The sequence below is a fragment of the Lampris incognitus genome, chromosome 17, assembly GCF_029633865.1.
Source record: "Lampris incognitus isolate fLamInc1 chromosome 17, fLamInc1.hap2, whole genome shotgun sequence".
NCBI classification, from domain to species: Eukaryota; Metazoa; Chordata; class Actinopteri; order Lampriformes; family Lampridae; genus Lampris; species Lampris incognitus.
Window position 1 is genome coordinate 7569091 of NC_079227.1, and position 27869 is coordinate 7596959.

The 27869-nt window shown below is 44.3% G+C and overlaps 3 protein-coding genes across 3 annotated transcripts in view; 1 reads left to right on the top strand and 2 right to left on the bottom strand.

The window, feature by feature from the left end:
- Window positions 1-1848: 1848 nt before the first annotated feature.
- Window positions 1849-18257, bottom strand: ppp1cab (protein phosphatase 1, catalytic subunit, alpha isozyme b). The gene is made up of 7 exons (XM_056296627.1): window positions 17863-18257; window positions 16719-16850; window positions 15592-15822; window positions 14032-14136; window positions 7382-7605; window positions 4399-4533; window positions 1849-2899 (listed from the first exon to the last, which is right to left on the bottom strand). The coding sequence occupies exons 1-7, from the start codon at window positions 17915-17917 to the stop codon at window positions 2804-2806; spliced, it is 978 nt and encodes a 325-aa protein (XP_056152602.1). The 5' UTR covers window positions 17918-18257; the 3' UTR covers window positions 1849-2803.
- A 404-nt stretch (window positions 18258-18661) lies between these two features.
- Window positions 18662-25611, top strand: pelo (pelota mRNA surveillance and ribosome rescue factor). The gene is made up of 13 exons (XM_056296626.1): window positions 18662-18853; window positions 19552-19644; window positions 20166-20316; window positions 20831-20921; window positions 21191-21354; window positions 22221-22281; window positions 23236-23397; window positions 23481-23527; window positions 23601-23674; window positions 23799-23870; window positions 24205-24279; window positions 24580-24611; window positions 24978-25611. Exons 1-13 carry the CDS (start codon window positions 18813-18815, stop codon window positions 25070-25072), a joined length of 1158 nt encoding a protein of 385 aa, XP_056152601.1. The 5' UTR covers window positions 18662-18812; the 3' UTR covers window positions 25073-25611.
- A 297-nt stretch (window positions 25612-25908) lies between these two features.
- paqr4b (progestin and adipoQ receptor family member IVb) overlaps window positions 25909-27869 on the bottom strand; it is a 5421-nt gene continuing 3460 nt past the window's right edge. The window contains exons 2-3 of the mRNA XM_056296628.1: window positions 27309-27527; window positions 25909-26342 (exon numbers count right to left, since the gene is read on the bottom strand). Of these exons, the coding sequence (XP_056152603.1) occupies window positions 25909-26342; window positions 27309-27527 (653 nt within the window). The remainder of the gene's footprint in view (window positions 26343-27308; window positions 27528-27869) is intronic.

A 27869-nucleotide genomic window follows, 5' to 3' on the forward strand; every position in this document is an offset into this window, starting at 1 on the left:
GTACACACTCAGTGGGAAGTATAGCCAGTATCATGGCTTATATTTAGGCTGGACACTAATATTGCTGGCCTGCATGGGCCCCCACTAGTGGCTGGGCCCCAGAAAGCCACCCCTACCCCCCCAGATGAGCGGCCCTGAGCAGCAAAGCAAATCTAAGTGCAAGCAGAGGCTATCTGAGTGTTGGGACAGGGTTGAAAGCAAATGTGAAATCACTAAGTCATGCTCTCAAATTGAAAGACCACGCTCTTGAATGAAAATGGGCTTGAGCGGTCCATCCGTGGTTGCTTTGCGTTACGTTTCTGTGAAGACCCTCATGTGAAAGAGGAGCCAGCCAGCCGGAGTATAGAGACCGAAGCACAACTCCACTTTGGATGTGGCGTCTGTGGCCTTCTCCCTTGTCCATCAGGTTGGAGATGCAGAGTTTTAACACGGTAAACCTGAAGACCTACAGAGAAACTTTGGACCGAGAGCTACTGCTGCCTAGAATAAGAAGGTGTGGCGGGGTGGGGATCATGACTAGACCGGCTTCATGAGGTTTACCTGCTGAGTCATTATGTCATTCCCTCCATAAGGAACAACAATAAAAGAAGAATAATTTCATTTGTGAGCCCGTACGGAGAGGGAACCTTTAGTTCTCATTCTTAAGCATCATGGCTGGCTGTACGATGTTGAAGAAAAACTATTGCGATACCTTTATTTTTGGCAATATGTATTGCAATGTTAAATATAAATAAAGAGTTTACATAAATTCATCAGATACAAGCAGCTTCCAATTTTCCAAAGGTCCATTTGAAGAGAATTTGTCCCTTAGGGTGATTTTAGAGAGGGGGAAATAAGGCAAGTGGCCCAAGAGGCCGTAAAAATCAGACTCGGTTGGATATATACAAGAATACTTTTCTTCAGGAGCAGTAATCAAATAGCAGGTCCAACTTGCCTTACATGGCATCTTCAGCGATGTGACGATCACATGTGTGTATATTACGATGTCCATTATTCTGTTCGGGCCAAACGAGCGTTGGTAAAGAAGGAATATTTCACTGGATGCTGACTGTTTATTTTGGCACCAGCATTGTAACATCATATCCTGTCTCAATAAATCGTTAACTGTATATGTTAACACAAGGTAGTGTTGTAAAAAAAATAAAATAAAAACCCAAAAAGTAAGCGGGGGGACTGTCCGGGGACTTAAAAGAGATCGACGATTTGAAGTTAGCAGTGAACGGCATCAAGTTTACTTCTGGAGGACCGTTTTGTAAGCCAGGAGAGCCGCCATGTTGCATAATGTTGGCACCGGTTTGCACCAGGCAGCAGAGGCGGGTGGAGCCAAACAGCCAAAACCACAGGTGACTTTTGAAGCCAAAGCAGAAGCGGCTGCAAAGGCAGTCCTGCTATTGGGCTTTCACACGCCAGCCACAGTGCAAACGCAGCAGCACCCTGTTCTGACCCGGTCGTACCATCTTCACGGCACAATTGTGTTTTTTCCAACTCACCACAGAGGAACCAATCAGAAGTGAAATGAGTTGCGGCCATAACTTTCTGTAGAGAGAATTAATAAGACTTTATATTTCAACCGAAAAGCTGAGCTCTAACTGATTAGAATGGAGTCGGGCAGAGTTTCAATTTGCACTGAACAGCAGAGGGCGGAAGTGGGACCCCCTCTGCCATCACTTCAAGACCCCCCGCGGCTTTGGGCTGCTTGTTAAGAGATCCTACAACTAACGACCACAGTTGACCCGCGTACCCTGTGGTCCATTTGCAGTCTCAGAAGACACACGGGTGAGGATGTCAGTCCTGCTCATTCGAGTCCAACACGAGAGGAGATAATGAGATGCCACGAGTACACAATCACACAGTTTAACTCAGATTCTCAATTTATTGGTCAACTTGATGAAAGACTACAAAACCAATTCACAAAAAATCTCTTTCAAGTAATCAAATCTGTACAAACCTAAAGTGTGAGGGTTTCTTGTATTACAGCTCTGGCTCCGTGAAAGAGTCAGTGAAGTCATCTGTGCGACCGTATGTGTGTATGGTTAAGCGTTCGCTTAAATTCATAAGATGGACTCAGTTGATCCTTCCTGGTCAAGGATTTTTAGACCACTTGTACAGTGGATACACATGCGCAAACAAAAACACGCACGCACGCACACACACACACACACACACACACACACAAACTCCTTGCCTGTGTTGAATTAACTCTCAGATGTACGTCGCTTCGGAGAAAAGCGTCTGCTAAACGAAGTCGTAAATTGTAATGAAGAGGACAGGGGAAAAACATCGTCTTTGCCCCTCCAAACACACGCCACGCCATCTGCTGGCAGAGGCCTGCCATCATCTCCGAAACCACTTTTCAGTCACTTAACGTACAGACATGCACGGTGGTTCAAGTCTATCACATGGGGGCAAAGGAGAGAGCAAGAGAGAGGGGGGAGTAGAGGAAGGGGGAGACACCCACTCTCTCTCACACACACACACACAGTCTCACACACACACAAAGGACAGTACAAATCTGTAATACTCTGGCACAGAAAAGTCATGCACACGTTTATAATGCTTGCGCCCAGACAGACACACGTGTGTTTTCTCCCATGCACACGCACCCACTCAGACAAAAGGTTAAAAGTCGCAAAGGTTAAAATGTTAAAACGCACCGAGATAAAAAAAAAGGAAAGCCCTGGGTTCTGCTCTGAGTTCTGGCTGTTTGGTGACAGAAGAGGAGAGGTAGAGAGGGCAGGAGAAGTCGGGGGGGGGGGGGGGGGGGGGAGAGACGAGCTTGAGGCCGGAGGCGGAGCTACGTGTGTCATTTCTTGGCTTTCCTGGGCGGAGTTACGGGGCGACCGGAGCCCATGCCCCCCCCTCCCCCATAGAACAGCTTCTTGTCTGCAGGTTTGAGGATCTAAGGTGGGACATACACAGAAACAACCAATGAGGTAATAGCATAGACCGTGGGTGCCAAGTAAACAAAACACAAAACAAAGAAATATAAAAACCAAATCATTCATCAAACTTTCATTCTAGTTCCTATTTATAGCCGGGTCATTCTAATGTTATGTCAGTAGTAAAACATCATTCCTCTACCTAGCTGCTAGTCAGTAGCGACACCGAGTAGTTGATGTGAAAAAAACGGTCGACTGACAGCTTCGTCCTACCGTTTCCCATTTCCATCTTTGTGCCCTCTAGATTACAAATCTCTATTTCCAGTAAATCAATCAAATGGTCAACTATTATCGGCGCTCCAAGAGCGGCGAGGTTAAGCCAATTCGTGCACGGACATTTATATTCCAAAATCTTTTTATTAGCAAAAGAAATGACCAGGGTTGGGCAGATGTGTTCCACATGGCTAAAAAGTATACATTAAAGGAAAAGAAAAGGAAGCAATAGCAATGACATTGAAAATAGCGATAAAATAAAGTGAAACAGCCCTTCCCTCCCGCCCCATCCCCCCACCCCAGAGTAGTTTTAAGGCACAATATTTAGCAATAAATAAACAAGTAAAGCTGCAGCTACTTCCATGAAGCCAGTTATTTTTATGTCAAGGGCAGAGGTAAAATGCATGTCGTGTTATGTTGTTTGGGTGTTACGGAAGCATGTTTAAAAAGGGTTCCCAAGTTTTATAGAATTTCTTCTCAGAACCACTGACTGAAAGCACATCTCCGGGTTGAGGCAGGATATTACACCTTGAAGCCACTGACTAAGTGTGGGCGGGAATGTGCGGATATTTGATCCAAGAGCTGTCTTTCAAAAGGTATGAGTAGGATTTTCCCTTAAAAGAAAAAAAAAATGTATAGACTCATACAAAAATAATCCCTCTCAATCCTCACTTATGACCCACTAGACATATGTGGTGGTGTCTGCATCTACAGACACCCTGTCCTCTGTCTGTATTTTCTTATTTTGCTGTGTACGAGGTGTTCCTGGGCATCAACCTTTTGACGGCGGGACTCTATAAAAACGTAGCGACCAGGTGCCAGAACAACATTGTAGGCAAGAGGAAGCTACGACAATGGCGGACACAGCGCTGAAACATGGCAAATATAGCGAGGCGAAACGCCAAGCAGAGAGTGCTCATTCCAAAACGAGAGTGAATCTGGGGTTGGCTTTCACCCACTGGCGAGCAGCGAAGGAGAGGATGGGGAGGAAGAGCGACGTGGAGCCGGCCTGTACACTTGGATGTGTTCTGGCAGCTTCGGTCGGCGGGCGTGTGCTTCTGGTGTCGTTTAGCCGGGGAGGAGGGGCCGACTTTGAATGGTGTGTTTACGAACTGCAACCGACAAATCCTACTCGTTCTACCTTTAAATAAATGACATTTGATTACCGCCGATTTGACCTCTCCCTCGTTGTGTGAATGTGGCGGCTTCTTCAGGATGTTCAGATACCAGCTGCTGTGTATCTTACCTGGAAGGAGCACATGAGGGTCTCGTCTACGCTCATCATAGCCCCTGCATTGTCAAACTCCCCGCAGTAGTTTGGAGCAGAGAACAGAGTCACCAGTTGCCGCTTTGCAAAGAACTCATATCCATCCTCCACCACCTGGTATATATATATATATATATATATATATATATAAAACACACACACAGACACACACACACACACCTTTAGTACTGTGTGAACCTTTATTCTTCATTTTTAGAGATGAAAACATGCTGGTTTGGGGCTAGGATGGTGAAACTGACTGCCCTCCTGATAAATTCTACAAAAAAATGAGATGTGTCACACGGCTACTTCGACGAAGAGAAATCTGCTTTTTCATACTACCGGGAGAAAACGTACATTAAGATCAACCCCCTCTAAGTTGGACATGCAATATGGTGTCAGCAAAGATGCATAGACCCATGTGACATAGGCGATACATGTGGGGTCCGGCACGTTAGAACCCTAAAATACAAACCCCAATTCCAATAAGTTGGGACCTTGTTTAAAACGTGAATAAAAACAGAACACAATGATTCGCAAATCCTTTTTGACCGATATTCAACTGAATACACTACAAACACAAGATATTTAATGCTCAAACTGATAAACTTTATTGTTTTTTGCAAATATTCACTCATTTTGAATTTGATGCCTGCAACACGTTCCAAAGAAGCTGGGACAGGGGCAACAAAAGACTGGGAAAGTTGAGGAATGCTCAAAAAACACCTGTTGGGAACATTCCACAGGTGAACAGGTTCATTGGAAACAGGTGAGTGTCATGATTGGGTATAAAAGGAGCCTCCCCGAAAGGCTCAGTCGTTCACAAGCAAGGATGGGGCGAGGTTCACCACTTTGTGAACAACTGCGTGAGCGAATAGTCCAACAGTTTAAGAACAACGTTTCTCAACGTACAATTGCAAGGAATTTAGGGATTTCATCATCTACAGTCCATAGTATCATCAAAAGATTCAGAGAATCCGGAGAAATCTCTGCACGTAAGTGGCAAGGCCGAAAACCAACACTTAATGCCTGTGACCTTTGATCCCTCAGGCGGCACTGCATTAAAAACCGACATCATTCTGTAAAGAATATTACCACGTGGGCTCAGGAACACTTGGGAAAACCATCGTCAGTTAACACAGTTCGTCGCTACATCTACAAGTGCAAGTTAAAACTCTACCATGCAAAGCCAAAGCCATATATCAACTACACCCAGAAACGCCGCCGGCTTCTCTGGGCCCGAGCTCATCTGAGATGGACTCACGCAAAGTGGAAAAGTGTGCTGTGGTCTGACGAGGCCACAATTCAAATTGTTTTTGGAAATCATGGATGTCGTGTCCTCCGGGCTAAAGAGGAAAAGGACCATCCAGATTGTTATCAGCGCAAAGTTCAAAAGCCAGCATCTGTGATGGTATGGGGGTGTGTTAGTGCCCATGGCATCATGGGTAGCTTGCACATCTGTGAAGGCACCATTAAGGCTGAAAGGTACATACAGGTTTTGGAGCAACATATGCTGCCATCCAAGCGACGTCTTTTTCAGGGACGTCCCTGCTTATTTCAGCAAGACAATGCCAAGCCACATTCTGCACGTTACACCAGTGGGGCTTCGTAGTAAAAGAGTGCGGGTACTGGACTGGCCTGCCTGCAGTCCAGACCTGTCCCCCATTGAAAATGTGTGGCGCATTATGAAGTGCAAAATACGACAACGGAGACCCCGGACTGTTGAGCAACTGAAGTTGTACATCCAAGCAAGAATGGGAAAGAATTCCACCTACAAAGCTTCAACAATTAGTGTCCTCAGTTTCCAAACGCTTACTGAGTGTTGTTAAAAGGAAAGGTGGTGTAACACAGTGGTGAACATGCCCCTGTCCCAGCTTTTTTGGAATGTGTTGCAGGCATCAAATTCAAAATGAGTGAATATTTGCAACAAAAAAAACAAAACAAAGTTTATCAGTTTGAACATTAAATATCTTGTCTTTGTAGTGTATTCAATTGAATATAGGTCGAAAAGGATTTGCAAATCAATGTATTCTGTTTTTATTTACGTTTTACACAACGTCCCAACTTCATTGGAATTGGGGTTTGTATGAGCTGTGAAGAAAGTCGACACACCAGCATTGGGCGTGGTGCTATACTACAACACTGCCAACTTCCGTCTAACCCACACTACCACCATGGTCTCTACATCTACAACCCCCCCCCCCCCCCCAATGTGAGTAGGCAGACACAGGCTAAAAACAAGTGCTTCGTTATTCTTTGAGTTTGTAAGTAGAAGACAAACTGTTTAGCTGGTGTTTATAGGCAGTACAGAAAGCTTGTCTTTACGCATTCTCAGTAATCCAGGTAAGGTTGAACCAACTCATCTGGATATGTTTATTGACAGACACATTTCATCACACGGTAAAGTGATGTCGTGATGAAGCGTATCGGTCAATAAACACACCCAGATGAACTGGTTCAACCTTCTTTGCTACAGAAAGCCTACTTAAACAGGTGTTTGTAGGGAGTAAAGGGAACGATACTGACAAAAAGCAGAATGGAATAATGCTAAAATAGATGCAATCCCCTTTCTTGTACATTGGGATTTGTGTTTACACCACTGCAGTATCAAAACATTTCATTCAGGATGTCCACTGTTGTTGAAAATAGTTTAGAAGTCGATGTAAGATACAAGATTTTGTACCAGACGGTTTATAGTAGTGGTGATAAATAATGGGATTATTATATGATTTTATATCATCTGACTAATCTGGATTATGGTGTCAGCCGCAATGGTACAGCCATGAAATTAAGATCATTACATCTACAATACAATGACTACAAGGCCTTGGTCTCTACTGGTATGTCTAGCTTGTCATCAGAAGAACTGGCTGCTGACTATTTCTACTGGGTGATGAGGTTAGTGTCTACGCTCTTCTGTTAAGATATTGCTCATCAGATATTTTACCCAACCCCCTCTGACCTGGTGGGCCCGGCAGATGAGGTCCATGTCGTGTTTGTGGAGGAATTTGGTGACAACGTCGGCGCCGAAGGTGAAAGAGACTCCGCGATCATTCTCTCCCCAGCCCAGCACGTCCTTGTCTGGGTCGGCCCACAGCAGATCGCAAAGCAGGCCCTGGTCCGGTACGTCGGTAGGACGCATCACCCTCCTCACCTGCTCCATGGACTGGAGGTCTGGAGAGAGGCCTGGGGGCAGAGTTATGCAAATCAAATTGAGATTAGTACAGGCCTATTCAAAAAAGAGGCAGGTCTTTGGATTCTAGTTTTGAGGTGTGAAGTATTGATGGTAGACACGTGGCCCAGGTTGGACAGCAAGTCTTTTTGTTTCTTTCATAATGATTAACAACTCTCCACACTGAGACCCAAGTACACACGCACACTCAGGTTGTCATCTTATGATGTCATCAAAAGCAGGTTTGTGTCTCAGAGTAGGAAATTGACTCTTAACTGGCCAAAATTTCTCAGAGTAGTGCAAATTTGGTCCTACTTTTAAGCATAGGAGCAAGAGCATTTAATCAACTTGTTTAACTTAGGAAAGCACTCCCGTCACCACCAGGATTTAGTCGAGCTAGTGAGCCGTCCTCACCCACTAGGATTTTCCAGTAGATGGTGTTCAGGCAGAGAAAAGCGAGCACATTCAGGAGGGGGAAGAGATGCGCAGGGAACATGAACAACAATGAACTTATTAAACGATATCGCCTGGACTGAGATGGGATAATCTTTGTGACTGACCCTGTATAGGATGCAATTTCAGCATCTGCAAGAAGAACCAGCGATCGCTCCGAAACAAAAACAAAGTTCTTGTAATGTTACCCTTTTTGGCAACTGCATCAAGATGAACCAAGGCTGCATGATTTGGGTCCACCATAGCCAACAATTTCAAGAATCATCAATCAAACTTTAATTTTCCTCAAAGTACCAATGACAACATGCAGATTAATTCATTTTCCCACCAACGTGCGGTAAAACAAAAACAAATTGCCTTTATGCAAATCACCGGTTTTCCTGGAGTTGGAGGCATCATAGATGGCACACATTAATATCATTGCCCTAAGCATACACGAAGACGCATATATGAATAGTAAGCAATACCAGAGCATCAACACACAAGTGGTTATGGATGCAAATGACGTGATCGTTGAAGTTGTGGCCAGATGGCCCGGATCTACACATGATTCAAGCACATCCATGTCCCCCCTGGATATCACTTGCATGGTGATAAAGGATATCCCTGCAAGAGATTGCTGATGATCCCTTTTCCAAGGTGAATTGCTGCTCAGCTTAATAACAACAGGTAAAATGTAATATAAGTACTGCGGGTTCTTTCATTTGTCTAATTACAACCAATGAGACTGCGGGTCTATATTTGTTAGAAGAGATAAATGTTCATACTATATGTTGGCTATGTTGCTTAAGATCGGTAACACTACAGAAATAAATGACAACTCTGTCTCGGTGATTATTGAGCATGCATGCAGGCCCTGTCTAGGTTATTTTTTTGTTACCTGAAGGGCACACACAATAACAAGAAGCATAATTGAAAGGGGAATTGGGACAGCGGAAAAGAAGATTCCATGTTCTCCACATGGAGAGACACACCATGGCTCACGGAGGGTCTGCAACATTACGGTGCTAAAAATGGCAACAGCGCCCTGAGAGACACATGCCACGCCAAGTGAGGAGTTCTTATGAAGAAAAAGCAATGTCTCGCTAAATGACAATAACTTATAAAGTTAAATCTGGAGCCCTTGGCAGACACAGCAACCCATACTGAGAGCACAAATTTGAATGTTGGCTCCTTTTTGGAACTGTGGATACTACATTCTAACATGGAATCACTAACCAGCACTCCTGCTCGGGCCGCGGCTGCAGAAAATACCTCCACGCCAAAGCAGGCTTGGCCACTAAAAAGGAAAAGACTCTCAAGGTCAAGAGCTGCTACAGAGACCTGAACTTTTCGATACAGAATACAGTCTGACATTACTTTGAACAGAAGCTGAGGTGCCTGGAAAAACCCAAACTAGACATTGCTGGATATGCTGAGAGAGGAATCCGCTGTTTAGATAGCCCTTGCCCTGAGCCACAGGCTTGGGAAAAAGAAAACTTTCACTGAAGTCAATACATTTAAAGTAAAATCTCAACTGAGACCCATCATTGCAAAGTTAGATTTTTTTCAAACAACAGGAGATGGTAAGGGGTCTTGATCCACAGTTTAAAGGTAAACCGGATGGGTTAAGTTTCCAGCGGTCATTGTGAATAGGTGAAAAGTTCTCCTGCCAATTCTCCACTCCAGGCACAGTCAAGGACATGAGGTAAGTCTGACTGCAGACAAAACTATGCTGACAATAAACTGCTCATAGATTCGAACATCACCAGCTGGCTGACAGACTAACTCTCCATAAACGGATGAGTCTCCGGCTACATAGAACTTAAAATATTATTCTGGCGAACCAACTAATGGAGGGAAATGAAATGAAAATGGTTTTGAATTTACGTTGGACCTTATTTGGCCTACTCGCATAAATGAATCTGTAAACCAGTGTGATAAAGGACAACTGTGGGGGTATGATGAAAGGTCCGCTGATGCAGCAGTCTCTACTTCTCTCGTCTTCCAGTAGTAATTATCATTTCACCCTGCCTTGCCGAGTTTTTTTCATGGCGGTAGGGGTAATCTTGCATGGCCAAGATAAAAACTATGACATTTATTGCCTACAAGAAACGCATTCCACACACTGGAATTGTGTGTGGAATCATGTGTGGAATTCCAAGTTGCAAAACAATGGGCTGATGAGATGATATCTTTTACTCACATGGTCAAAGGAACACTGAAGGGGTCATGATAATGGTTAAGAATATAAATATTGTTAATGCTCTACAAGTAGACTCAGATGGTAGATGGATTATTTTAGAAATGGAGAACTACCACTAGCAAAAATGGCTAGTTAATCTTTGTTCTTAACATAGAAGAAGCTATTGCAAAGTGGCTGCAGTACCAGTATCCCCCCAAATAAACTAGATAACATGATAAAACAAATATGGTTTAATAGTATGTATAATATGTTGACTGACGATGGTCCCTATGTAAACAATTATTAAATACAATCATTGTATTTGTAAATGATTTGAATTGATAGTTACAGCAAATATATGACTTTTCCAAAAATGTTCACCAATATATGGTCCAGTATGCACACCACTAGAATTATATAATCACCTATAACATTATATAATCACCAATTACAGATGAATGGAAATAAAATTGATAAGAAAATACAAATATAATATGGTCAAAGGCAAAATCGTTAAAAAGCCAATACTTGAAATAAGAGGGAAGACTCAATTAATATAAGATGTACTTAACATTATCTATAATTCAACCTGTTCCACGAGAAAATTTATTATATTATCCATAATTCAACTTTAGATGTACAGATAATATACACATTTTTACCCATCAAAGATGCTACTTATCTGGGGCCTACAACAAACTTGCTTGTGTAGGTTTTGCAATGACGATTAGGACTCGATCTTGCACTTGATGTGGTATTGTCCGGTCGCATTATTTTGGGATGAAGTCCAAAAGTGGATACTGAACTATAATAAAAAAGATAATTTACTAACTGTAATTTTAGGAGACTTACCGAGTAGTAGCAAATCAGATATCAGTAATATTGTAATCCTGTTTGGCAAAGCATTCATAATAAATGGGAAAATATGCACACAGGTTCAAGACCCCTTCCAGTCATGTTTTAGGATATATAAAATGCTCCGTTTGATCTAATAAATTGGCTGATGTGTTTTTTCGGCAAAATAAATTCAAATATCTTGTTAAAATCACATCTACTCCATCCCCCTCATTAAAAAGATTCAGAATCTATGAATATGCAATTTATCCCCGCCCTCAATTCAAATCTCCCGCACCCCCCACCATTCCGCAGCTCGCCTGCAGCTCCCCACCCCACTCGGCAAGTGGTAAAATAGGAGTAATTCAGCCATACATGTATGAACTGAGAACCGATTCCGAAGAAGAGCAAATTGGACAGGGTCGTGTACAAGTGGACGCATCACTCTCTGCATCATTAGAAACGCAACGGAAATAGATAACATGAGCCTTCGGCTTGACTATGTCATCAGTCAGCTAATAATGCGTTGCTAATGTTAGATAAAGCTTGGTCCCGCTGCCAGCTCTGACAACTTATCTACCTTGTAAAGATAAACACTCGGATGCACCATTAGGAAGAAACACACTTTGAACACTACAGAAAGTTTCTGTTACACCCTCCACGTCCACCTGGCCTGCAGCCAGCCAGCCTGCAGCCAGCCAGCCAGCCAATCTCTTCCTCTCCAACCCCAGCAGTATAAGAAACCTGGCTCTTCAACCACTCATCGTAGTTTGAGCCACTACTTTTGTCTCATACGCTCTGCAAATCTTTCACAGTATGTTCCCAGTGTTGTTGCTCGTTAGTCTAACTGCCTTTTCATTGTGTTTAGTATTGCCATGCTCCGGTTCATCTGGCTGCCTGCCTGCCTCACCTGCTGGTCCCTGAGCTCACTCCTTCCTCTGTTGGTGCGGCGCAGCCCGGCTCCACTATCCACCTCTACGCTGCCTGCCTGGCCTGCCATCCTCAACAAACCCCTTTTCCCTACTCTCCTTCATCCCTTGCATGTGTCCTGCAACTGGGTTCACTAGTCTCACCCTGAACAGTCTCTGGAGGAAGAGAAAGGAAAAATAAAAACCTTGGTTGACCAACATGTCGGCTCGTACTCGCTGTGTCCCCAGGAGAAATGGATGGCAGTGTCGGGCTTCAATATGAGTTTTGTGGAAAAACCCATCTGTTTTTGTGATACATTTTCAAAACGGCGCTCCTGAAAATGGCTACTGCAAACCCGTGTTTTCTCTGGATGTTTGGCTGGAACATTACCATTTTTCCAAATAAACTGCACCCACTTCTCTCAGATTTTCAGATCCTTTGGTAATATACGAAGGCTCACTGCTGTTTTTTTCCCCCCTTTTGTAAATTTGCAGCCGAAAACAAAACAAGCACCTGTCATTGTTTTGAAAGTAGTGAAACTTATAGCTGGCAAATTAACTATAAGCACACCTGACTTCTCCTCTGGCTCACACTGACAAAGTAGGTAGACATAATGATATGTAAAGAAGCACCCCCCCGTCCATTAACGGGATTGGTTCCTTAGGTTTGTGATGTATGAAATCCTGCCCGACTGAATCCGTTTTTTTTTTTGAGTCTGTCCTTGCTGCACCACAGTTTCAAAGCAGATATGCTCAGCCATGGCACCGAATACTTATTTTGCCCGATACGTCTTGTAACTTTACCCTAACACAACATGGACATGCTAACAAGGTTAAAAACTTGATTTTCATCAGAGGGGGTCTTTAATATATCTGATTTCAAAATCTATCTTAAAACACACTGGATGAAACAAAGATTAACATCTCAAACAATACTATGAAACCTGAAATTCCTGAAGGGGTGGGAATAACTAGGCCTTGGGGGAAGGATGGGACTATAAAAAAAAAAATTGCTTGTGTTATCCTTCCCTGCACTCTACAAGCACAGCGCTGCGTACGATAAGGTCATGGAGGACCAGGGGGCTGTTAGGAAGTGTAGGTGTTTTTGTGTTGCTTGATTGTGTATGCATGTGTGCAGGTGCAATCTCAGGTCTCATCATAATCAATATGCTATGCCATTGTGGAGGGTTGTGGGGTAGGCGGATAAATCTGTTTTCTGCATTTAAGCCATCCTATTGTATAGGAGCAGTGAGCAGCTGCAGTACCCGGGGACAGACTCTAGTTCTTCTTTCCATTGCCTTAGTCAGGGGCACAGACAGGCGTATTAACCCTAACATGCACGTCTTGCTGATGGTGGGAGGAAACCGACGCAACCGCAGGAAACCCACGCAGACACAGGGAGAACATGCCAACTCCACACAGAAAGGACCTGGGACGACCTGGGACGGCCTGGGGTTTGAACACAGGACCCTCTTGCTGTGAGGCAACAGTGCTAACCACTAAGCCACAGTGCCGCCCAATTAAAGGATCTGCCGCTGTTTTGGTGCCAGATACCACAGGACACTTTAAGAGGTCTTGTGCAGTCCATGCCTCAACGGGTTACCGCACTTTTAGCGGCACGAGGGGACCTACACAATATTAGGCTGGTGGTTTTAATGTTTTGGCTGACTGGTGTATGTTGTATGTTATGTTCCAAAAAAAAAAACTATAGGCAAACTGTGTTGAATCCATAGTGCAAAAAATAAATAAAATTTAAAAAAGACCAAGACATCATGACTTCCATTTTGTGACTCAGACTGTTGTAAAATCGTAACATCATTCATTCTGAAAAGGGAAGTCCTAGTCCTTGCTGAATATGGGTGTAGGAAGCATCATAACTACCTCTCAATAACACTCTGAGGTAGTATTTCTAGTCTTAGTCAAACGTTCGGCATGTTTCCTAGCAGTGATTCTGAGGCGCTTGACAAATACAGGCCTAGGTGTGTTGACAGGAGGGAAGCTGAGCAGGTGTGTGACAAGTAGATGGCTGATCGAGTGTGTGACAGAAAGGAGCCTGAACAGGGGTGTGACAGGTAGTATACCTCCATGGCAACAGAAGATTTTCTCGTCCACAATGGCCGCCACAGGGAGACAGTTGAAACAATCTGTAAAGGTCTTCCACAGCTTGATGTTGTAGCGCCTCTTACCTGAGAAGGAAATTAGTCTCCTGATTAAAGTCTTATCAGGAGTGACATAAAGGCTTGTTGCGTCATATCAGGTATACTGTGCAGATTAGGTTTTACACAACCGCAGTTCTGACCAGCTGAGAACAGCATGTGATTGATAAGGTTATGTTCCTCGACTCCAAACAGTGGGTACTGAAGGGTGTGTTTATGTGTGTTCTCGTCTTAATTACAGGTGAAAAGCACATTAATTTCTCAGGGTCTCAAAAGGCAAGACAAAAATACTGTCAGGCAATGTAACGTCTGCAGCCATTTCACTACTTACTACTGATGGCTTGTAATGTTTAGGATTAAAGAATATTTTACTTCCTGAATTAACAAATAGCTTATTGTTACACAGGATTCAAGACACTCCGGATAATATCGTCAGCTAAATTACTCGATGATGAGAGGAAATGTCAGCCTAAATTCTCCAACAGAATATGACAACCTTTTCTTTGATTTGGCCAAAATTAATGAATCCCTATGAAGAAGCTGGCCCCTGCACCACACAAGATGGAAGCAAATGTTGTTAGTACTGCGGGAAGCATGTTAGACTCCTAGACATTTAAAAGGATCCAAAACACCAGTTAGTTGGTAACCGTATTTATCTGCCATAGTGTTCTGGTCTGCACTGAATGCATATAAATATCCAAACAACCCACTGGTTAGCCCTGAATATATGTATAAGGACCAAAATAATCGCCACTTTATTTTGTAATTGTATTCTTACAACGAATAGTATTCTTACAGCGAATTTGTTCTCTGCATTTAACCCATCCTATTGTATAGGAGCAGTGGGCAGCTGCAGCGCCTGGGGACAAACTCCAGTTCTTCTTTCCATTGCCTATTAACCCTAACATGCACGTCTTGATGGTGGGAGGACACTAAAGCAGCCGGAGGAAACCCACGCATACAGGGGAGAACATGCAAACTCCACACAGAAAGGACCTGGAACGGCCTGGGGTTCGAACCCAGGACCTTCTTGGTGTGAGGCAACCGTGCTAACCAGTGGGCCACCGTGCTGCTCCGTGCCTTACGCATCAGAACAATCCACTGGTCATGTCCACTGATTTCGGCTGCCAGGAGAGATACGTACCTTTACTCTGACGTTTTTGTCAAATATCCTCAACCATTTACTCATCAATATCACTTCTCTCAAATCAGATTCAGTCCAGCAACAGGAAAAAAATCTGGCTTTCAACACGCAGACTCTAATCTGAAATGTTAATTTTTAATCTTGCTAAATCACACCAAAACACTGCCATTTTCCATGAGCAGGTTTGAAAAATGAAAATCTTTTATCCCAAAGTTTGGTTTTAGAGAGCACAATTTCAATGTCCTCAGAAGGCACTTTAGAGCGCACTGGCTGAACATATTAACTAACTATTATCTAGCCTGTGTGAGATATGTGTGTGTGTGTACAATCAGGTGACTCACACTCATCGTAGAAGCCATATATTCTGTTGATGGAGGCACATTCATGGTTTCCCCTCAACAGGAAAAAGTTCTCGGGGTATTTGACCTTGTAGGCGAGCAGCAGGCAGATGGTCTCCAGGGACTGCTTCCCTCGGTCGACGTAGTCTCCCAGAAACAGGTAGTTACTCTCGGGGGGGAAGCCCCCATACTCAAACAGCCTCAGCAGGTCATAGTACTGGCCATGAACGTCACCTGATCAGAGAAAGACAATGCTGATTACGCCGTTTGTTTCAGCTGGGTTTATGCAGACTAGCATACGTATATTCCATCCCCTTTTCATATTTTACCTGCACATCATTTCTACTTATTTAGTATTTTCTATTTTCTGTTATGATATTGGACTATACAAATAAACTTGACTTGACTTTCGCAGATAACAAATTTGAAACTTGTTCATCTTAATGACAAAGACTATTAGCCATGGACAAAATGCACAACACATACCATCTTGCTGATGAGAAAGTTTTGTTATAGAGACATAAAAGTGCACAATAACCCTGGTCTATATTCAAAGTGGAGAGAGCTTCCAGCTGCAATTCAAATCATTTTTTAAATCTATCTCCAAGGAGCAACTGCAGTGGCAGGCGTTGTAAAGAATACAGACAGGACATCAGGACAATACATGACAGACAAGGATCCCAAAACTGTGACAGTACAGGACAGTGACAATACCATATGTGCGGTTCGATGGCGGACTTAAGTCCACTAATAATCATTCAATGAATAAAAGAGTCAGTAGCAGCAGAGTACTAGTGAACAGCTCCTTTTTAATCAACATTTTTCATCAGGTAGAATCAACAGTGTAACAAATTGCCAACTGAGCGCTGAGAACTCCACAGAGCTCAGTTGGGTCACTCTTTGTTTGCTCAATTTTGTAATAATTTAGCGATGTCATTACAATGCACTTTACTCGTTTTTCTTTTTAAAGCTACCAGGTTTAGGTTTACCTCTGTGTTAAAAGGTCAGCCAGCATAACAGTGTCTATGCAGAAAACTTCTTATGATAGGCCAGTCCTCTAATCCAAAACAGCCTGGTAGGAATGTTTTGAACGAACAGTGAGGTCTAAACAGCAAACAGTTAAGCCTCACCACAGATCTTTAGCGGTGCCTCCAGCTCCAGCAGGATTGGCTGGCTGAGGAAGATCTCACGAGACTTCAAACACAGACCTCGGATCTCATTCTCTGTCAGCTGAACATTCTTACCGGGCCTGGAACCTTTCACTGAAAACCAAACAAAACCATCAGAATGACATTCAGGATACCTCCTTCATATATAGACATGATGAATATTGTCTCGTTCTTACACAAAGTTTTGCACACATGGAGACCCAGCACTCTAATGTACATTAAATGCCAAACATATCTACAGACACTTATATTGTCTTTGCATATTAATGTTCTTTTCATTTTAGCTTGTTTCCCAGTGTTACCATGAGCAACACATCCAGTCACGCCATTTCCTGGCATGTGAAAACATACTTGCCAAGTCAAGTTAACAGTCCCAAAGGGCTTTACATGCAGTGCAATGTACGACACCCCAATCCTTATTCCCTCAACTGGGATTAAGAAAAGCTGCACAAGAAACAACTTATAATGAGAACTTTATATAAGAAAAAAACAAAACAGGCAAAAAATTCTGTCCTGTGTCCAACAATGGCTCTTAATAAACCATCAAAATGTTTTACACGGGATAAAACGATAGTATTTTACTAAACACACTCCATTCGTTAGGACAATAGTATGGGGTGCTAAACAGACAAGTTATCACATGCTGCATGAGAACAGAACCCTGAAAATCCAAACCAACAGGTCTGTCAGCTAATGGGCATATATCGACTTCCGACAAATTACGTTGTGATCTAACACACTGAAATTATAAATCCCAATTTTTAAAGATGACCATGACTTAAGTAAAGGAGCAATACTGTAAAGTGAGGAGCGATATACTATGTCAGCGTCACAAAGTTGTTATGATTGCAAAAAAATTAGCAATAGCAAAATAAACGTCGAGAGGATGTGGATAATTTCTGGGAATCAGCTCGATTCTGAACACACGGGTGACTGAAACGCACCGTACTCGAATCTAGCGATTCAGGGTCGGTCCCCCGCAGCACACACGAACCCGCCATCGAGCGAGAACTTCGGCTTACGTTAGCTCAGATAGCCGCCACGTTAGCTTAAAAGAGCTAACACTCGCCGAGGACAACAGACCGAGAAGAGTACACAGCCTTACCCTCGAGAAGACGCTGTATGATGGAGTCGATGTTCAACTTATCGGCTTCAGCCATACTACCACCGTATTTCGGCCGAATTCAATAAAAAAAACAAATTTTCCCCCCAACTGAAACGCAACAGCTAGCGAGCGAGCTAGCTAAACCAGCTAGCGAGTTGGCTAAACTTGTTTTAATCGGCTACCGTTAGCCGGCCGGCTAACCTTCTTCCGCCCCGGATCAGCGACCCCGAAACGTGAGGTTGGACGCTAAAACGGTTAGGTGCGCGGCGAAATAGACCTCTACTAACGGCACTCGTCGGCATTAAAATCGCGACGAGGTGGCGTTTCTCTCCGGACTCTCGGTACCGATAGCCGCCGCCGAGCTAGCGCACGCCACACCACACCAACCCCCTCCACCGAAGAAGTCAGGGAGCGCTCGCTCACAGCGAGCCCGGACGAAAGAAGAACTCGGCTCCCGCGCTCCCATTGGTCAGGGTTCGGCCCCAGCTCGCGGCAAAGAGCGTAAACCCGCTCTGATTGGCTGACCGTACTGTCCGTCAGCCGTCAGCCCGGCCGTAAACAAGACATAACGTTAAATCGTCCTCATCTGAAACAACGCGCGTTGACCGGAATGACTCGTTCCCTTATTTACTCCTTTCCCAAATCGCGCAAACTGCTCCGGAATGTGCCCATATTTAACCAATGGCGAATTCGCGAGCTTTCGCTACGCGGCGGAAGGGCCGCCCACGGAAGTGACCAAAGACGGGGGCGGGGGGGAACTAGCTTGGCGGCTCCTCGGCGTGACGCGCAATCTGCGCGACCAACCTGCGCGGCGGAGCTGCCCATTCCCCCCTAGTTGGAAAACGGTTTGCCTTTTCAAACAAGAAAAAAAATGACGATATATCAGGTTTACCCAATCCCGTCGATTTACGCGAATAACAAAGTAGTCTAAATCACGCGGCGGAACGACCATGAAGTTGCTCCATAAGGACATTGAAAAGGACAATGCCGGGTAAGTGGAACAACGTTAGCTAGCGGCTAACCTGCCGCCTGCCTGCCATATACACACGACTCGTCCACTCAGCTGTGTTGGGGGGTCCTGCGTGTGCGCAGCAAGACTCCCGCAATAAATGGAGATGCCACCAACGTGTGGCCAACACCGCATCGACGCTGCCTGCGAAGTCGGAAATTAAATCGGCGATTTCGCCACATACCTTGGAAGTGTACCTCCCCGTGATTGCCCTGCTGTGAATGATGTTTGGAGAGAGGGTCCAACGTAAAAACAGGGGAGACAGGTTAGGACGGTTGTCGTATGAATTACGTCTCCATGGAAGATTAGTTACGATTGATTATGCAGCGTTTTCACTAATTGGGGTATATTTTAGTAAGGATAGGGTGTCATAGTCAGCGAGTCAGCGCCACCAAGCAGAGGGATGTACCACAATCCATGCTGCTCGCATCAGCAGCTTGGTGCTTCCCAAGTCTGCCCCCCCTCCTCCTTTCTGTTCAGGACACAGCCTATTACTGGATTTTCATCAATGCCTCAAATGTCTCATATCACAACATAGGATCCTGTGCTATTCACATATCTGTTTACGTGTGACCGAGCACCTTTTATTTTTCTGCATTCAGTCAGGTGACCCTGGTGCCGGAGGAGGCAGAGGATATCTGTTTACATGTAGCTGAGCTTCTTCTTCTTTTTTTTCCCAGTCAGGTGACCCTGGTGCCGGAGGAGGCAGAGGATATGTGGCACACCTACAACCTGCTCCAGGTGGGAGACAGCCTGAGAGCCTCAACCATCAGGTGAATACTTAGAGGTCACTGTTCTGTATACTTCACCACTACATGACTCCCAAATGTCACCAGACCAGCTGCAACATAGGAGCAGATTCCTGCAACACCAAAGATTTGGACAATTTTCCAGAGCTAAAAGAACAAATATTTAAAAACTTGGAAGGGCGGTGTTGTTACATTCAAAGGCTGCCATCTTTGTGCACCTGCTGTAGTCTATCAGTCAATGCCTTGTTCCTCTATTCGTTGATAATAGTCATCTGCCAGAAGTCCCAGAGTCGAGTGTTAGATTTGAGCTGATTTATTTGAGTTGCTTTTTTCATGTTTCCAGCTCTCTCTCTCGCTCGCTCTTCCCCCTTTACTTTGTGCCTTTTTCTGTCTCCATTTCTTTTTGTCTTTCTGCTTTGTTTTTCTCTCTCTCTGTCTCTCTCTCACTCTCTCTCTAAATCTTTGTCTTTCTGTTTCTCTCTCTGTTAACCTAATAGTTTGTAGAACATGGAATAACTTCCCCCTCCCCTCCACTTCTCCCTCAGGAAGGTGCAGACAGAGTCATCCACAGGGAGCGTTGGGAGCTCCAGGGTGAGGACCACCCTGACTGTGTGTGTGGAGACCATTGACTTTGACTCCCAGGCCTGCCAGCTGAGAGTGAAGGGTACCAACCTAGAGGAGAACCAGTATGTCAAGGTCAGATGGACCACCACTGGTACTCTGAATATCACAGGCTTAAATATTTACAACCCTTTTATATATTTGTGGAGCTTAAACTGAACTTCTTTAGGCCAGCTGTTTATTTACCTGCAGCTTAAACCGAGCGGCAATCTTGTTTTTTGACAGTCTTTCAGAAAAAATATTTCTCGGTCAATCTAGTAGGTTAGCCATAGATAGACATGCATGTTGAGCCCTAGGATTTAAATGCTGCCCATCTTACCCCCTCCTGTTCCTCAACTCTAATTTCTCAACACTAATTTCCCTATCTGTCTTCATTATCTTGTATGATAAAGGCAAAAACTGTCTAATAATTATCCTTTAAAAGAAAATGTATCAATGAATATCTATGGTTGACTAAAAAGTAGATGTTTAGCCCTGCAGAATTGCTGCTGAAGGTTTGAGTGACTTGCCGTACACTAATCAGTTGGCATCTGTTCTTTTACCTGGAAAGTATAAACTGAGTGTGTTATCTATCTTCTTTGTTGTCCAGATGGGGGCATACCACACCATCGAGCTGGAGCTCAACAGGAAGTTTACCCTTGCCAAAAAGAGCTGGGACAGTGTGGTGCTGGATAGGATCGGTAAGATTTCACATCAAATTCTAGTGACTCTTTGGACCGATTCTACACGACTAGTCAATTGGACCATCCTCCGCACTTCCACAGGCTCTGTACCAAGCAGGTCCACCAATACTAAAAGTACCTGCAGCTATAGTAGTGTATGGCTTAGAGGATAAAAGCCGCTCTCTCGATGTAAACTACACTGTGATTCAAGTGATCTTTGTTGTGTTTATGTTTTTTTTTTTAGTTTGATATGAATTACCAGTTGATAATTACCTGCCCCCTTTCAGAGCAGGCATGTGATGTCACCCAGAAGGCAGACGTGGCAGCTGTGGTAATGCAGGAGGGCCTGGCTAACCTGGTTCTGGTGACCCCGGCCATGACCCTGCTCCGTGCCAAAGTGGAGGTCACCATTCCACGCAAGAGGAGGGGCAGCTGCACTCAGCACGAGAAGGTATGTCCGCCCTCTGGGACAGGAAGTAGAGCATGCCCTGGAGGAAGTAGACTGCCTAGAACTGTTTTGTGACTGATGACCGCTGCTGTCGTGCCATTCATCTTGTTTCGGCTTTCTGGAAATTCAAATCCTTGTTTGTCTACTTATGAGAAGACAATTTCACCACCATCCAGAAGAAAGCTCACCAAAGACTTATTTCTAAGGCTGCTTAGGAAATTGGGAGTGTCAAGGGTTGCAATGTTACAGGTCTACAGAGATGTAATAGAAGGTGTGCTCACTTTCTTAATAACTGTATGGTATGGCGATTCTACAGCCCATGAGAAAAAACTGTTGAGTCGTGTGCACAGCTTCAAAAATAACTGGCTGTGAACTCACCATTTCTGAATTATACCATATCTGCATTCAGCGGAAAGGTTTTGAATTTCTAAAGGACTCCTCACACCCGGCAAACGTCCTATTCAATTATCTCACTTCGGGTTAAAGACTGCAGTATCAAGACCAGAACATCTCACTTCCATAATAGCACTTACCCTGCTGCAATCTGCATCCTGAACGCTTCACTGATCGTACAAGTATAGTCTCCTTAAGCACATGCACTTTGTCACTTTAAGGGACATACACGTATGGTTGCATTAACTGAATTATAATTGTACCAGTATGTTTTTGTGGACTCTCCTTGTATGTATTGTGTGGTTATATGCTTACTGTTGTTATTTCTGAGCACACAAGAACAAATTCCAGATCAACTGTAAAGTTGATATGGCAATAAATTATTGAATCTTGAATCATTTACTGTCGTTCCTGTCTCTCTTTTCTTTCACATTACTCTCTGTCTGTGTACCTGTCTGTTGCTCTTGCTTTTTCAGGCTCTGGAGAGGTTCTATGAGGCTGTGATGCAAGGGATTCTCCGTCACATCAATTTTGATGGTGAGAACAAGTTCACAAACACATAAACATATGTTAGTGCTTGGTAGTATGACCAAAAATTTGTATCACGGTATTTTTTTAAATTCTGGTGGCATCACTGTATTTTTTTACTTTTTTTTTTCCAAGACTGGACCTTTATATAGTTTTGTAGTGGCTTATTCTACTGTCAGCAGTACAACAATTATAAAAACATTTTAATATCATCATGTACATATACCAAAGGCTTTGATTACTGTAGGATTTGCTTGGCCCCACATAATGAAACCATATATGGAGGAATCAGAATGCATGAAACAACAAGTAGGTAAATAAATCATGTTATGTGTCTACAGGTTAAACAAAACACCTCTGAAATAAATATTTGACCCCTGAGCAACACACGTTTCCCGACAAAGGTGTGTTAGCAGCACCGCTAATGTTTGCTGATATCATTGATATAAACAAACATGGCGCAGCCCCTTATTCGGCTGGCTATGAAGTCAGTTTGTAGAATGCTACTACAACGCCTGCGTCTCTAAATCTGCAAGTCGGAGTTAGTTTATTAGCATGCGACATGCCCCCCAGTAGGGATGAATTAGCAACTAACCGTTTGGTGGCTGCGAACGTGGTAGCTTATATTAGTAACTGTCGACGCAGTCTGACCCGTTCCAGATTTCATGCCGTTACGACACCGGTATGGTGGTATATGAAAAGTTAATATGGTACGGGAAATTAAAAGCGGTATACCGGATGAACCAGCACTAACATACATGTAATTAAACACACATGAACACACACACACACACACACACACACACACACACACACACACACACACACACAAAATGACCGCTGTTGCAGGCATCACACAGCCTCATAGATATATATCAATGTCTTTTGTGTGGAGATGGTGTATCTTTGGGATGAGCTCTGGGGAGAAACAGCATGAATAATCTTTCCCCTTCTACGTTGTAGTGGTGAAGTGTATGCTCGTGGCCAGTCCAGGGTTCGTGAAGGACCAATTCATCACCTACCTCTTCAGAGAGGCTGTTCGACAGGACAACAAGGTCCTGCTGGAGAACAGGCCAAAGTTCATGCTGGTCCACTCCTCGTCAGGTCACAAGTACTCCCTGAAAGGTAGGGACCATCTGAGTCTTGCCACAAAACACACATACCCTGCAGAACTGATAGAACTCACTGGCCTCCTCTGTGTTTTCCAGAAATCCTGTCCGACCCAACCGTCACCAACAGGCTCTCTGACACAAAGGTGAGTGTTGTCTTTTACCTCTACTTGTCGAAAACGGGGAGCGATGTGCTAAGTGTGTTTGTGTGTGTTTCAGGCAGCAGGAGAAGTGAAGGCGCTGGAGGATTTCTATAAGATGCTGCAGAATGAACCTGACAGAGCCTTCTATGGGTATGACCCACCAGAACCACCAAACAGAACCATACAGAACCTGCAGAGTGATCATGCTGTCTCCCAGTTTACCCAGCTCTCTCTCTCTCTCTGTGCGTGTGCATGCACACGTGTGTGTTCTCAGGCTGGCTCACGTGGAGAGAGCAGCTGATGCTCTGGCCATAGACACTCTGCTGATCAGCGATAACCTTTTCAGGTAGGCACTGAGGCACACGCACACACACACACACAACACTACTCAGTGATTTGTGTCTGTGGTCTAAATGCAAAGAAGGTGGTGAGGACTTGTAATGGTAGTGGTGTCACCCAATAATTTCCTTGTTCACTGTCCTGTCAGCAGCCATTCACATACAATTATGGCTATACTTCTTTAGCCATACTTGCCTATGCCACAACATTATTGGTGTTCCAGCTGTCAGTTGGATAACTGAACTGAGGTGGTGTGATGTGGTTTCTAGAGTAGTGAAGATAGAGTCTATTGGTGGTAATACTGCCGTGTGTTGGATTGTGATTTGTGTTTGCACCCTCAGACACCAGGAGGTTGCCACCAGGAGTCGGTACGTGCGCCTGGTTGACAGTGTACGGGACAACGGAGGAAACGTCAGGTAGCAGATCGGAATTTTATCACGGAATAAATTTAATTCATCTTAATCTCTTCTCTTTATCCGTTTATATGACAATTTTTTTTTCATATGGCAGGATTTTGTTCACCCTTATGAAACACCACACTGACAGTCCTAGCCTAAATGTCATTGTAAAGTAAGCAGAGATGTCGTTTGTTCGGTGCGTTGTGTTTGGAGGCTGAAGGTGGCGTTGAAATGATAAATTGGACTGGCGCCACTCTAAATGTCTGTTTTCTATTATCAGTTGAACAGACCGGTCACTCTTTTGTTCTTTGTTTCCAGAATATTCTCCAGCCTTCATGTGTCTGGTGAACGTAAGTAGTCTCCTCTATAAATTTGATGAATAATATGTTTCTAAAAAAAAAATAAGGCCAGTATTTTATTGGCTGAAGTATAAGTAAAGCTATGTCATATTAAATTCTTGAGTGAAATGCTTGGGGTGCACAACCTCAGACCTCTAGAAGAAAAAAAAAGTGTCCTGCATGTGCTTTACCTCCAATCCCCTGCAAATCCTTCTCCTGTCGGTATGGCAGAAGTTACCCATGGTGCACTGACAAACTCACATTTGTTACATGTAATGCACTTTTAAGTCAGCGCTGACCACTGCAGGGTGTGTGCTCTGTGAGATGTTGACATGTACCTACAGACATGTAGACCTACTCCCGTATGACTGTCCTCAGAGCTGACTCAGCTGAGCGGTGTGGCGGCCATCTTGCGGTTTCCCATCGCCGACCTGTCGGATCCCGAGGACGACAGCAGCTCCGGGGAGGACTGATCACTGGCCAGAGACAGGACAGAGGACTGCTGTGAAGTGATGCGGAAAGGCAAAGACTCCCTCTACCGTCAGCCACTAAACTGCAGTGATCAAGGTCGTGTTGGTTTCAGTTAACACATTACCACGCCAACTGATCGCACACTAAATGCTTGATGTTCTCACATAATTTGATGTGGTTTCGCTCTTTGGGTTCGGACCTGGTTAGTGCTGCTGGTTCCCAGTTGCTCAGACTGCCACAAGGAGATGGAATGTAAAAATTTCTTGTTGCCAAGACTAAATTAAAATGCTCAGATTAAATTGCTGTTTATTTTAAAACGACTGTGGAGCGATTACAAGAAAAATTTGGGTTTTCTGATCTACAGTTAGCCCCCCACTTGTTATTTTTCAAGGATTTCATTTACATCCAGTGTCTGCAATTAAACAGCTGAAGCATACATGCCGTGTTGTTCATTTGTTATTGCAAATCATTCTAACTACACAGTAACTTGAGGCACGATAATAAAAAATAGACAATTTATTGTACAATAAAGATGCTCTTTAAAAATAAGTTCCTATGTGTTAAAGCCACTGCATTTTGTCAAACTAGGAATCAAGTGTGCTCAGGATTTGTTCAGTAATTTTCGAGCTCCAGAGTCGGTACTCGTCTCTCCTCTTCATCAGGCATCACTGAAATTATTACAATCTTAGTCCCAGCTACAACTAAAGTGCATTTAAACGACAGCTCGGCTCTCCTTTACTTCTTTCCTTCACACCTTCTTAAATCCTAAAATCTTGCTTCTATCAGGGATCACAGGTCTTAAAAGTGGAAGTGAGTATGCTGTAATGGGCACTGTGCATCACTGGCCAGAGCACTGGTAGCTTTTAATCCAGGCCAGATCCTCCAGAGTCCCCCAGTGTAAGTAGATGATGGAGCAGATGACCATCACGTGCATTATCTGGTGGCTGTTCCCCCAGTTGTCGAACAGACCCGGGCTGAAGCGCTCGGGGACCTGCACAATGTTAACCAGCCCTCCCACCATGGCCAGGGAGTCCATGATGAAGAAGAGACGCAGGGAGTACGGGCTGCCGACCCCGCTGCCGTACGCCCGGAACAGGAAGAGGCTGAAGCGAAACATCGCCTGCCACACAAACGCTCGCAGTCGCAGGATGTTGGTGCGGGCCGTGGTGGCGCAGTAGATCCCGTAGGCTGACAGCAAGATGTAGGCCAGCAGGGCTGCCAGTCGCACACTGGGGTAACACAGCAGGGTGATGTGGATTATGGGTAATGCCCCTGGGAGAGGATAGGGATATGGAGTTATTACAGTATCACATACACACACACACACACACACACATATATATATATATATATATATATATATATATGTATGTATGTGTGTGTCACTTGAGTCAACCCCAGTGGCGCCCCCAGAAATGTTTCATAGGGGTGGCCAAATGGGGCCACCGAAAATCTTGGGGTGGCACACCAAAACCAAAAGCCATGACGGAATTTCGGGAATTCTATGATGCTGTTGTAGTGTACTGTATAGGCTAGTTGAAAACTTGTCAATATGAGAGTTAAGAAAAATATACATTATTGATTTAAATGAACAGCACCTAATGTAAAATATCAGATAGAAGCATATTCTGCATAATCAGAAGCATATTCTGCATATGCGACTCGTGGCTGGGGGGGGCCAGCGGGGGGGGGCAGGGATAGTATCAGGGTGGCCGTGGCCAGCCTTGGCCACCCCTTGGGGGCGCCCCTTGACCCTGATTAGGATCAGTATACTGCTCCAACAATAACCATCAGTACACACATCTACACACCTTACACGCCTGATATGTAATGGTAAATGTTTTAACTCAATTTGCTTTTGTGTAAAGTCTGTTACTCTAGGTGTTATGTTTTAATGTGTTGACTAACTAGGGTGTGATTGATTGGTTGATTGGTTAGTTGATTGATTTATGGAGTGACACTCAGTCAGTTTGGACTTAATGCTCCCATGTGCAGAGCATGGGTGGGAGATAAAGCTGAACGTCAGAGCAGGAGAATGAGAGAATAACCTCTGGTTTGTGGTCATCTAGTCTGAGAGGCGTTTACCTCGCTAGTAACAACAGCATGACAACAGCCATGTGGGGAGGAAACTCCATTTAAAAGCCAAACTGGACCAGGAATTGTCCCATTTGAACCTGTTCAGTACCGGAACCAGCCAGCACGGCGGTGTGAGTGAGGGGCGTGGTCAGGGGGACGTACCCAGAGTGTTGACCAGACAGACGCCGAACATGTCCACAGACAGCAGGGTGTCGTAGACGTGCTCCCCCCCGACGTGGTTCATGAAGACGTGGTAGAGGACGGAGCCCAGCGTGGGGGACAGACAGGCCAGATAATGGACCACACAGATCCACCCGCTCTCCACCTCCTCCCAGGGAATGCTGAAGGGCAACACCACCAGGAAGAAGAAGAAAGGAATACCTGTGGAAGAGAGAGACAGAGGGGGAGGGGGGTGAGGAGCGTTAGTATATTGTGAATTTGTATGTTTACTTTGGGTCCTTTTTTCATACTCAGATCTGAGTTTACGACTAAAAACCCGTTATGTTATATGTCCTGAGTGGATTTCAGGGATAAATGAAACTCATCAAACTCCTTTCAAAGTCGGCGCCCCCCCCCCCGGTAACTCGAGGCTCGGCTCGGCTCGGCTCGAATATGGCCCATTAGGAAGCTCTCTGTGCCTTCCCCTTCTGTTTCATTATCACATTATAAACATGCCCACAAGGATCTTACAAGAGCCAGGTTTTTGCCGTCTGACCTACAGGC